A 13,485-nucleotide genomic window follows, 5' to 3' on the forward strand; every position below is an offset into this window, starting at 1 on the left:
GCTCGGTGTGCTCAGCAAGGCCAGACAGTATTTCACGTCGGCCCATCGCCTAAGCCTATACAAGGCGCAAATTCGGCCTCACATGGAGTAAGTACTGCTCTCACCTCTGGGTGGGTGCCCTCCAGTACCAGCTCCTTCCATTTGATCGTATCCAACGCAGAGCGGCTCGAATTATCGACGATCAAGCCCTTTCCGATCTGCTCGATCCTTTGGCTTTGCGTAGAGATGTTGGATCGCTCGGCATCTTCTTCCGAATTTTTCACGTGGAATGTTCCGAGGAATTGTTCGGATTAAGCCCGGCTGCTGAATTTCACCTTCGGACATCTAGTCAAAATTGCAAATATCACCCGCACCACCTAGATGTCCGAAAATCCACAACAGCGCAATTTTTAAGACATTTTCTGCCTCACACAACCACTCTGTGGAACCAGCTCTCGCCGGCGGTTTTTTCCGAACCGATACGACCTGGGAACCTTCAAGGAAAGAGCGTACTCATTCCTTAAAGGCCGGCAACGCACCTGCAAGCCCCCCGGTGTTGCATATGTCCATGGACGGCGGTAGTCACTTTCCATCAGGCGAGCCTCCTGCTCGTATAGGGGGCTATAGCATCGTAGCGCGGCGCAGGTTCTGCCACCCGCGCGTGGTGAGCGCGTGCGCGGGCGTGCTGGCGCGCGAGGCGGGCGGCGCGCGCGCGGCGCACTGCGCGCTGAAGCTGCTGCACCGCGTCGCGTGGGACTGCGCGCGGCCCGCCATGCTGTTCCAGGCCTCGCTGTTCCTCGTGTTTCAGAGGATTCTCGACAGGCCCGCCCCGCATCGCGAGGTACGTTTCGAGTTAGGGTTACTCGTTAAAAAAAACACCAATATTTTTTTTCTGTAAGCTGATTCGATTAAACGAAAAAAATGTACTTAAATTGTTTTTAGAAAATAGACCTATCTGCTCATAAGACCAAAAAGCTCCGATTGCTGCTAGTACATATATGTATGCAAAGGTCAAATAAACATTTAGTCTTATTAAAAAAAACGTGTGTTATATACGAGACTTCATTAGCATTGATCATTTTTGGTATGATTAATGGTCTGTTAGACTGATTTCAGAATCGTCATTTAACCCACATGCTAAAAGGTGAATATAAAAGCTTGTAAAAACGAACATTCACGTATAGTTTAATGTTTATATAGAAGTCATATAAGTTGCTACGTCGTAGAGTTCTCGTAGCCGATTAATGGTAATGTTATAAAACGGTTATTTTTTACTTCAGTGAAACTTCTGTGCTCTGGTCTGAAAGGCGAGTAAGTCAGTCAAAGTCAGAATCAAAAGTCAAAAATCTTTATTAAATATAAAAGTATAGCAATTACTTATTTGACTGTCAAGAAAATAATCTTCCACTACCATCTAATTTAATAGTTCCCATGAAAAAAATGTTACGTAATCTTACTTCGTTAATATTTTTAATTACTAAATAAATACACTTAATTGTTTGTCCAAAATTGGAGTCCGTCGGGAGTATTAGTAAGTAAGTAGTATAAAAAGTAAATTAATTAGTCCTCACTACCAAAACGTACTCAATCCAGATCGTTCACTTCGTTTCATACAATATCCTACAGCTCACTTATGTGGTTACGTTTACTACAACATTTATGACGTAAAGCCCGCCCCTAACCGCTTTATCTAAATAAGCAGAGAAAATATGCAGAGGGGAGGAAATTGCAGGCAACAGTCTAGCCAATTACCAAATGTTGACGGAAATAGAACAAATCTGAACCGAGTCTGCGGTGGAAAACGAATTAGCGGCTCGAGCCGGGGCAAAATTGATTCGCATTCTGAACAAGATAAGGTCCTCTGCGGTCGCAGCGTCTTGTATTTGAAAATGTATTCGATATAAAACGCTCGGGGAATAATATCCGAGTTGCAGATGAAAGGTTGTTAAGGTGGGTGGTCACTGCTCGCACGCCCGCAGCCGGCGCGGCCGCGGTGTCCGCAGGGAAGTCTCCGGTAGGACTATTGCGTAGGCGCGGAGTACACTTAATGCGCGAACTGCGTAGATACGCACTTATTACTTTCGCTTGTTTCGCTTGCACGAAATCTGTTAAACTATTTCTAGATAAAACTTACGTCCCTTTTTTTAGGTTTAATTTTTCGGTGGGAGAATAAATTCATTTTTATTTTCCTTACAATGTAATATTAGCCTTTACTACAATAATCAAGGTTTTTGAGATATTTTCTTATATAAAATTTTGTGATCTGTTTATAAATAAAAAACTTTAACACTCTCGATTTATATACACGACCACACGCTAATTACTCTTTTACAAGCTTTTATTAAACTATATTCGTTAGTAGTAGTATAATTATCTTCAATTTTAAGTGAGACCCGAACGGAAAGTATACTCACCCTTCCAAACGAAGAAAACAATTATCCAAACACACTTAAAAAAATTACAATCTTATAGATCACCTCCTTTTTTGAAGTTGTTTAAAAATAATAGCTTCTTTTTAAACAACTTTTTCTCTTAATAGTTTTGATTCAAACGCTACTTCATATTTTATATCATTGCTATTTTAGTGTTGTGGAGGATCTTACTGTATTTTTGAGGTTGTTTGTGACGTCATATTAAGTTTTACTCATAATGCTCGTAATAAAAACTTTAACAGGAATTGGAGAAGTTCGCCATATTTATTTTAAGAAAATTCACCGAAATAGCATCCAAGAGCAATAAAGTTTTTATCGAACTGTTATTTTGGAAGAACTCTAAAGATTCCGTCGAAATCGAGCACGGCTACGATCTCTACCACGACCAGAGGTAAGTTTAATACAAAATTGTGAATTGAAAAACTGTTTCTCTACCTTAACATGTACAATACATAGAAGAAGAGTTTGGTTCTAGTGATCTTAGTATAGGACCCAGCCTACCATCATAATCAAAGAATTATTCTATATAATTAGTTGCTTATATAATGAATTTCATTAATAAGACTTTAGCAGAGCCACTATAAAATATAATGATAAAAATAATCATACGCAAAAGTCTGGAGACAGAAAGAACACTTAGATATTAACAGAAGATTTATGGGATATTTTATTTTATATTGTTAAATAAATAGGGAATTTATTGTAATTTAAAACGTATCGATGGTGATAATAATGACGGGTGATATTCTTCTACATAACATGAATCCATCATTCGACACTTTGTGCGTGGAGTGTGGAGGTTCCAAACATTCTTAACTGTAAGTCATGTCGTATTTACTTTCTGTTACTTACTTGCAAAGAATCCAGAATCTCAAGAATACTAACAAAACCCCTTCAAATTTAATTCAAATTCTGATGCTGCTGATGTTACGAAAATATGCAGGCACGTAAAAAATATAAAAATTAAAGTTAGATACACCAAAGGCACGTACATGTCTATGGAGATACAATAATAACAATAAAAAAAGATTTATTTCTACGCTAATGATACTTTATAATCTTTCATCACAATATTAAACAAAGTAAGAACAAATATAAACCCGATTTAAATGTCTAATAAATAAAATGAGCAAATTTTTGATTTGAAAAACAAATTCAATTACTGATATAAAGGAAGTTATTTGTTAACGAACAATTGTTTTGAGGCAGAAATATTTTCCAATGATTGACAGTTAAATACTAAACATAAACCGAACAATGGAATTCAAATACTCCCCGCGGCCTCCCGGGACCAGGAACGAATTTAATCAGGACAGGACAAAGAAAATAAAAACCTCATTTGTGAAGTTTTACTGGCTAAATTCTCAATTAGTGTCAACCTCGATTGTGAACGTAATTCACCTGCTACAGTACCGTGATATATATCTGCCTCGTGGTTCTAGGGGCTAACTTGTCAAGTCGTTGATCCTGCGGTTCTTGCTTCAAATCCCGGGTCGGGCAAAACATTAAGGTATTCCGTTGAGAAATTCTTAGTGTCTAGTCCTGTGAAACAATGATTATAATACGATGGGATGACAACCTGACATGACCCCTAGAGGTTAAGCACAAAACCAACGGCTATACTTTACGAGTTTCTTCAAACAACTTTCTTTTATAAGTGCAACCCGTAATTCGTTCCCGGAACCCTGACATCTACAGACTTATAGTCTATCCACTAAACAACGGGTCATACAAACAGTAAACTCAAAAATAATTAAAATATTTACAAACGATGCTCGTGAAATGAGAATTCGCAACTTCCATGAATATAAATGGAACGTATCCTCTAAGCAGGTACTAACTCTGTGGAAACGTCAAAGTTTTAACTCGGGCGAAAGGTTGAACCATGATTAATTGTCCGTCGGCAGAGATAAGCCGGGCCGGGCGGCCTGGACGGAGGAACAGGAAGAGGAACTTCGGAGTCTGTACATGGAGAATGTGGCGAAACCGGAGAGTGATCAGGGTGAGTGCGCGGATTCATTCATTTTGATTACTGTATTCACATATTTATATAATGTATTGCAAAAAATGTGGATTTAACACATGGATCTCAATCGAAACAGCTTCAGACCCGGACAAGACCCCTTTTCTGTTTAATTTACATATATAATTCATCTCGTGCGGTGAAGGAAAACATTGCGAGGGAACCTGCACAGGGCAGATTAAGTTATGTGAAATTATGTCACCGACCTGCAATGAAACGGCGTGTAATAAGCTCCAAACTTGTCTTCAAAACGAAAAGTAGCCCTTTCCCAGTAGTAGGACTGCTACTAGCTGTTCATTGTCTTTATTAAACATAATTTGACGTAGTTCCGTCGGAGTAGAATAAGGCGTCCCCATCTCCACCCGTTGTTGTCCAATGAGCTAAGTCGCAGTCGGCTAAGATATTTTGCAGTACCAAAATGCCAATCGAACACGTAACTCCTCATTCGGTTGAGAACCAAACCACTAAAAGTCAAATGACCCCCAAAATAAAAAAAAAGGAATGAAGGTGGTTACACTGCGTCGAATACGTAAGTCCAAGTACTTGGAGCATCTAAAAACACAGCTATATTTCTCTCAATCCAGCTGTATAGTAGGGTTTCTATAGAACGGAATAAAAACTTACCTAGTTCGTCGTCCTTCAGTATCTTTAAGTAAGACTTTTTTAAATAGAACAAAACGTTGAAAAGTAACTCATTTGAATGCTTCTGTCTCGAGATGTTTTCGCTTAAAGTTTATAAGGCGACGTTCCCCTTATCTTTCGAAGTGCTGTTGTGAAAAATCTAAAGAAATACAGAAATAACTCTTAGTAAATATCTTTAATTAAAATTATAAAATATTGTAGCACTTAGTTTCTTCTTCGCGGAATGCTGGCGTCTTTGTTGAGACGAACTGGCGCTTATATCAATGATATAAAGTTTAAATTACAGTAAGCAATTTGTTAACTTTATAAATAATCTTCGTATCACTATAGAAAAAGTTTATCTGTTAGTCTATATTTTTATAGTTTATATTTTCATCGCAAATCTTATTAAAATGATAAGATTTCTAAATGCATGCAATAGGAATAGTTCTCAATTCGGTTATATATTTTCTTCCGTTTGTTACATCCGAAATTCATCATGTATGAACCGAATTGGAAAATATTTTTTATATTTTCCGTTAAGTCCCATTTAAAATTGGAGATAAAATACGTCCCCAAGGGGAAAATATACTAACAACTGACAAAATTATCAAAATCATATAACGTATCTTTTTCTTTGTTCGAGACTATTAAAAATAAGGGACTCTCTCGTTTAGTTTAAAATAATGTCCGTACGATAATGAACGCAAATGACCCAGACGTCTGATAGATAAGAATTATGATATTATAATTTGAATATAAGATTACTAATCAATTTTTATTTGCACTAAGACATTTCGTTTAAATGAGATCCAAGTATTATTTTGTTTAAGTTGACAGCATTTTTATTTCTTTTTCTCATTAAACTGACTCACTATACATTCACTTGAAAGTTAGTTAAAATAATACAATAAATGATTCATAATTATGTTTCTATGCTTATAATAGGATTTGTCAGTGGTCAGGCTTTGCGCAAGCCATGCTGGGTAGGTACCGCCAAACACCAATACTTACTTATAAGTATTATTGTGATCCAATTTTAAGATTAAAATAAGACATAACATATTAATTCCTAAAGTTGTAAATATAAGTATTGCGTATTGACGATTTAAGGAAGTTTGGTTAATATTTCTTATAGCGCCAATTTGCAGTATACTAAGTACTACTGTTTGGCGGTAGAATATCTGATGAGTGAGTGGCATCTACCCAAGAATACTAGCTATGCCCCGTATTAATTAAGGAATTACTAATATTCCTATTTACCCCTTCTTTTAAGCTTATCACTTGTGTTAGGAGTGGGGACGACAAGGGGTCAGGATCGGTCTGCGACTTTTTACATCGCTAGGGGGCCCGTAAACCATTGCGCTATTGACTATTTAATGTCGATTTTCGTATTTTTTAAAACTTTTAACTATAAAACTTCATAAAATGTATCTTTGATTGGGTACGTCATGTGATATTTTTCTTTACACGTGTCTTTTTTTAATTATCTGTTTCACTCAATTACTAAACATTGACATCAGTATGGGCTCGAGATTTGGTCACCTCACTCTGTAAACCCAATCTAGTATATACTGAGAAAACAGGTTGTTACAGGTGGGACGGAGTATGGGATCACTTTTCCGTTTAACATATTACACCGTATTCCGTTTTACGGAACCCTAAAATACCTGCATTTGATTATGTGTTTTCCAATTATATTCTTAGTAATCTCCAAATATTCATAACACAGATGTAATTGACTGGATTTTGGACAATTTAATCGACCAAACTCGTACCAGAAGAAGTGTCATCAAGAAGCTAAAAGAACTAGGTCTCATATTCAAGGCACCGACTAAAAAGAGTAACAGAGAGAGACAGGAGAAAGTGTCCAAGGAGTTCAATGAAGAAGAGGATAACCTTCTGGCCGAGCTTTGGAAACAGTACCAAGATTCACCAGGTACGTAAACAACCGGATCGAATTATCTTAAACTTTTACAAAAAATATTTATATTTATTTAACTTTATTGTGTAAAGTATTGCACGGTAGAAAGGGCGAACTTAAGGCCATCTGGCACTCGCTGTCAATTAAACTTTATACTAAGCAGATATTTTTAATGTCTACAAATTTTAGAAGTACATCAACTAAAAACAACAGAAGTATTAGATAGAATAGATTTTTAAAGAGACACACTGCGACATTATCAACAAAAAACATAGATTAATTAATTTAATAGTATTAATAGTTTAGTCTTCACACAGTTTAAAATCATTCATAGTATTTATTTTGTTATTTAGAGCAGAACGCAAAGTATAACTGTGTTGCGATAGACTGTTGAATACTTGTTACCCCTGACGTCCACAAAGTCCTACCACTGGTGAATTTAATATTACAAGAAGCATATCAAACGAAAACAAGACTTTCATCTTTGTATACATTAAACGTTTAAGTAAACGACGAGGTGACCTCGGTCGTCATAACAGCACTAAAACGAATCGTCTTTAGAAGGAATTGGATTAGACCATTCATCAAAAAACGAATCCTACATAAATTCCTCGGACAAGCTGAACGTTTTCATATAGAAAAAGGTCTAAAAGAACTTTAAATGAATCTACGAGATAAAATATTTTACTGACAGGGATGCCACATTTAATTATATGTAAATTTGTCCAAATGTTATTTTAGAATTTATTTTAAATTAGTTTCTCGTTTCATGTTACGTTAAATATTTATGTCAAAACTAATTAATTTAGTTTCTCTAAATATATTCGAAGAATTGATTTAATTCCTTTATCATAAATGAGTGTGTAATTACTATATGTTATCTATAATATACTATTTTATTAGATAAAAAATAATTGTAGTTTAATGGACGGATGCGATAGCCCTGACCACCTACGATTCTGGGACAATACTTTCATTTAATATTTTATTTTCTTCTATTTTTCTGCCTTTAAATCTCTCATTTCCACTTAACGTTGAATTTTTTTTCTTTCTTTATATTAAATAGTGAGCTTTGAAGGCTTTTTGAAATATATTTTGTAATGTTTCTACGTAATCAAAGATGAGGCAGACTTCAAATTAATTTATAATTTATATATTCAATTTTGCTTAACTTAAAACACGATACAATCTAGTTCAAAATTTAAATATGTACCTACTTACATTAATAATCATAGATCCTTAATTAATTATTTTTGTGAAAGAGAGTTTGTTGGTCGTAACTCGACCGGTCAACAAGAAATTTTGCAAATACTTTATCAAAGGAACAAAATACATGCTGCGTGCTGAAACTAATTTGGTTAAAATTATAATATCTGATGTACTTCCATTTAGAATAAATTTTGATATAGATAATGGACAGTAGTCTCGGTTCTGTAGATCCAATGGGGCTAATAACCGCCCGAATGCCCCGGAAGCGATCGAAGCGTAGCTTTGTGGAGAGAATGCTAGAATTGGGTATTATACAAGACAAGAACCAGTGCCGTAAGAGGCGCCAAAGGAAAACTAAGAGTTCGGGAGACGATGGCGATAAATTGAACGGTGAGTTCCTAAGCAATTGAACTTTATCCGCTGTCCGACTTTTGTATTGTTGTACTTTCCTTTTATGTCCAACATATTTTCATTTATAAACTTGCGCTACGAGGACTTGTTTTCAATTTGTCTATTTATTATCTTGTAAAACTTTCCAATTACTTGTTTATTTATCCTTCGTGTGACTGTAATGTGTTGTCATCGCTTTTAAGATGTATCGCTACATGTGTTTATTAATAGTTGTTAATTCCCGTATTAGAAAAAACGCAAATATGAAAATGTTGTTCAGATACTACACCTTTTACTTTGTTGTTTACTATAGTCATCAATTCAACCCAAGCTTAAATAAGAATTAGTATTTTAGGGGAGTTGACCAAAATTCAAATTAAATGCTTGTTGCACTGGACTATAGACTGATTCTTGGACATGACCCATATCAACGCCCAGTAAAATGTACAATGAAGGAAATACTGATCCCAAGCGAGCTACAGATAAACTAATATAAAATATCTAATTAGACAAATGTTATCACTCATATCAATTAAATTAAAGTAGACCTAACAACTTTTAGATAGTTCCTCCGAATCTGAACATTCAAGTTCTGATGACGAAAATGAAGCGCGACCACCATTGCGCACGATTAACGTTAAGCGTAAGAAACCTTCGAAGAAGAAAGAAAGCAGTAAAACTAAGAAGGCCGAGAGGCTCGAATTAAGTGCAAGTGAAATTGCAAAACTGTTGATCCAGGCTGTCGAGAGTGGTAAGTATTGAACTGGTAAATGCTAACTAACAATGGGTGCATTAGAAGCTAAGTTAAACCCAATTACCTGCCGTACGTAATCCAGGGTTAAAAGCCGAGATGGTCCAGTTTATGGAACACGTCAATCTTTACTAAAATAGTAGCCTTCAGTTTTCACACACTTAATTTGTACTCAATAGTAAATTTTCTAGGGTTATTGGTAATTCGACGTATTCCCACTAGGAGGTAATAGGGGTGACTATTTGTGATCATTTTAACCCCCATACGCATGATGCAAAAGTTAACCATTTTTGAGTTATCACGTTTTTTAGTTTTTTTTTCAAAATAAGTCAAATTTGCAACTTAAAAATGTATTTAAAAAAAATATCAATTAAAATAATTTTTTTCTTCTGATGTGTAAAAACGATTAAACACTGGTTATTTGTCAATATTAAAATAGTAATTATCCGTCCAAATTTAAAAATGCGAGACGGAATTTTTTTTTTCCATAACAAATCCTTAAAAACTAAAAAAATCGTTATGAAACTTGTCCTGCAGATTATTTTAAAAACATAAGCGTTTTCTTAGCTTTCCAAAAATGTATAACAACTAGGAACTTATTTCAAAGCAATCGAAATAAAATGACCACAAAGGACGCTGGTGGAAATTCGTATTCGAACAAAACTTACCATACGCATACCTAACCAATGCAAGATTATTCGCATTTGTTTCCTAATCAACGGCTACCCGATATATCAGTTTATAATAAGCGAATCCGAGAATCTGGTAGTGTTCAGAGACGAAAAATTAGAGTCGAAAGACTCCCAGTCCATGTTGTTAATTACTAAGAGGATAAGAATTTATCGATGAACCAATCGAACCATTTCGCCAAACACCTTCGCCGCACGACTCTCTGTAACAGAGCACAGCACACACAGCTTGGTCTACAGTGCATAATGTAGGATTCCATCCTTACCATTATACTCCTGCGCAAATTATTTACGAACAGGTCCCTGAAAAGAGAGTTATTTTTTGTAGATTCGTGCATACGTCGAATACGTCGAATTACCAATCACCCTGTATGTTCCGGCTGCTACTTGACATAATTACTTTAAAAACTATTGTTAAATGAAAACTGGCTTTAGAGAAAGTTCATACACTTATTATTTGGAATGAGTTTTTTTTGTTATAAGTCGAAAGATATATCGTGTAAGTTTTATAGGAAATCTGTTTTTTCCATTCAAGTCAATGGCACGCCGATAGTTCTCTAGTGCATGTGACGTCACAAACATTTCTCAAGATATTTTGTATATTTTATCGATTAATAATTTATAATCAAATTAGCTTCGTTTAAAAACATCTCATAATCCCCGGTGTCCGAGCTTTCAGAATTTACTTCCTTGGCTATAATAATAATTTCTATAGAGGAAAGATCCAGCTGTACTGTAGAACGAGCTGACCCAGTTACACCGGTCCTTAGAAATGACTGTTATTTTCTTCATATTAATATTTTTAAAATGATGTCACTTGTTTACGAAGCTTTTTTATTATAAATGTTATCACTTTGAAATGAGAATGAGGTCAAATAGGTCACCTAAGTAAGCGATCACCATCCATAGACAAGCTCTGCGAGCTATTAACACCGTAAATGTTTACTGACCGTCAACTTGCAAAAATATTCAGTTTCTTGGACATGTAAGTTCACATTTCCTTTTAAACTGGAACACAGCAATGTACAGCATTTATGTTTGTCGATACTATGAGCCCAAACGGGCACAAAGCCACATGTATAACAAAACACTTTCGTTTAAAAGAAATTAACGCTGGTCAGAAGATATTATGACATTTTTAGAATATCTGATTAATCATTTCCTTCAAATAGTAAATACCGGCAACAAACAATGTGGTATCATAACTATAAATAGAGGGGTATTCATCGTTTCAAGTTTTATAAAAAATTACATTAAAATTCTTGTATATCAGGTTTGTCAGAAGCACTCAAATGGCTAGCAGAGAATTTAGAAGAAGTAGCTCTCGATCAGGAAGCGGAAGGCTTCGACCCCGAGTCAGAGGGAACTCCGCTAGTGCCTATTTCAAGCGAATCCGTCGAAGCGATGGACAATCCGCTCTTCGTGAAAGTATTGAAGAGCATTGGGATTTCACCGCCCAGTGACGAACAGGTAACGTGCTCATTAGGGAGTTGATTTTGCAGCTGGCGATGATGGTGATCCTCCTGACATATTTTAATAACGAATTTATATCTCAGATAAACAGCACAGGAGATTGCTCAGTGTGTGTTCACAAACATGGGTGGTTTCTCTATTCCCCCTTACTCACATATATAAAATATATTTTACACGGGGCTTAAACTTAGAACCTTGATATCTCCAGCTTAATAAGTTCACATGACAGGGCCTTAGTTTACCCAGGATTCAGGTACAATGTATATTTCAGGAAACATATTGGAGGATACCGAGCAGTATACACTATGAAACTATACGGAAAAGACGAGAAATAGTCATGAAGGCTGTCAACAAAGAACTCCTTGTGGACAGTACCAACGATACCAACAGTACTGAGAATAACGCTGGAACGACACAAGAGAATAATCCCAAAGATGAATCCAGTGACGATGAGGACTTATTCGATACTCTCCGGAAGATGCGCGATGTGAGCCCACAGAAAAGCAGCCACCCGACAAGCAATATTTTAAATAATCGTAAACGTAATCGCAGCTTAAGTTCCGACGATGAAAATAATCGGAAAATGCAGAAAATCGACGAAGACGACAGCGAAGAGGATATTTTGTCGTTCGCGAAGAAGACGCTGCAGCGCGACGACTTGCCGGACACCGAGGAGCTGCCGGCCGACGGCCCGGCCGACCTGCCGGCACACGACTCGGGCAGCGGTAACGTATCAGCCCCTAAATGGGACATTAACTGCTCACCTCGGCTCACCTCTCCTTCGAAAAGAAGGTTTGGAGCTCGTTTCACCGCGTCGCCCCGATGCGGGTCGGTGGAATGAGCTACCACACAGATGTGCTCGAATTTCATTAAACATTAAGGTTTCCTCACGACGGTTCCATGCAGAGTGTTGTTATTTTTAACTTTGATTTAAAAATCACTGCCACACCGAAATTTTATCAAAATCGACCCAAGAGTTCCGACCTGGATCTGTGCCATACTTCTTCCGTAACGCCGACTAGATTTGGCTCAAATTTAAAACAACACCGAGAATACTCGAACACAGTTCGCAAAAAACGACGACCCAGTCGAGCGCCGCTCAAAAGAGGGGAGTCGGCTGTAATTTGACGTTTTAATTAAAAAAGAATCTCGTCTGCAGCGGCCGGCGCGGCGCGGCGACGCAGGCGGCGCGTCGTCAGCGACGACTCCGAGTGAAGCGCATCCCGGGCGGCGCGGTCCCGCTCGGAGGTATCATTTCACGACCTGACGCGAAATAAATGCTCGACAGGACCGAGGCCGTTTCATTTCCCACCCGGGCCGCGCCGCGACCTCTGCCAGGCCGGGCCGCGGCGCGGCCGTCGATACTCATTCGTCTGTGGTCGCAGGCGACCGACGACGACAAAAATATGTAGCGTATTTTCTTCCGCAGCTGAGAGAAAAAAAATTGCTTGTAATATTATATTGGTGGACAGCAGTGGTGAAGTAGGGTTCGCTACTTTCGTCGGATGTAAGAAAATTCAAAAATGTGGTTGTTTTTTATAACGATTCGGCTATTCGGGCGAGAAGGTCGCGAGGTACGGTCGAGTGAAGAGTGGCTACGACCTAGTGGTTCACTCGAAATGTTAAATGATTGAGCCCGTTCCATGTAGCAGATTGTACTCGTGCTAGTGACGTTATAATTTAATACTTATCCTAATATTAAGGATATCGAAAATATTTTCGCTGACTCAACTCTGTACAAAAAATAGATTGCGCTCAAAATTATTCTTGTATAATTATTAGTTAGTTAATTTGACTAATCAAATTAAAAACGAATACTTATACCGAAGTTAATTCGCTTTTACTTCATGAAATGAAATTACTAATCATTACATAATGATTGAAATTAATATAGAAATAGGACAATGATGATCCTCTCATAAAACATTTACTAGTACTCCTACGTCCCTAGAAGAAAAGAATAAATAAAAATAGTCTAACTACTGTATCGTTAA

The 13,485-nt window shown here is 37.0% G+C and overlaps 1 protein-coding gene across 1 annotated transcript in view; it reads left to right on the forward strand.

The window, feature by feature from the left end:
- The window catches only part of LOC113392197 (protein timeless homolog), a 39,338-nt gene extending 26,583 nt beyond the window's left edge, over positions 1 to 12,755 (forward strand). Inside the window, exons 14-22 of the mRNA XM_064215434.1 lie at positions 625 to 820; positions 2,654 to 2,802; positions 4,319 to 4,413; positions 6,788 to 6,994; positions 8,417 to 8,578; positions 9,141 to 9,329; positions 11,292 to 11,488; positions 11,763 to 12,216; positions 12,651 to 12,755. Coding sequence (XP_064071504.1) covers positions 625 to 820; positions 2,654 to 2,802; positions 4,319 to 4,413; positions 6,788 to 6,994; positions 8,417 to 8,578; positions 9,141 to 9,329; positions 11,292 to 11,488; positions 11,763 to 12,216; positions 12,651 to 12,706 — 1,705 coding nt within the window. The 3' untranslated portion in view covers positions 12,707 to 12,755. The remainder of the gene's footprint in view (positions 1 to 624; positions 821 to 2,653; positions 2,803 to 4,318; positions 4,414 to 6,787; positions 6,995 to 8,416; positions 8,579 to 9,140; positions 9,330 to 11,291; positions 11,489 to 11,762; positions 12,217 to 12,650) is intronic.
- Positions 12,756 to 13,485: the final 730 nt, after the last annotated feature.

Source organism: Vanessa tameamea, chromosome 7 (assembly GCF_037043105.1).
Source record: "Vanessa tameamea isolate UH-Manoa-2023 chromosome 7, ilVanTame1 primary haplotype, whole genome shotgun sequence".
Lineage (NCBI taxonomy): Eukaryota > Metazoa > Arthropoda > Insecta > Lepidoptera > Nymphalidae > Vanessa > Vanessa tameamea.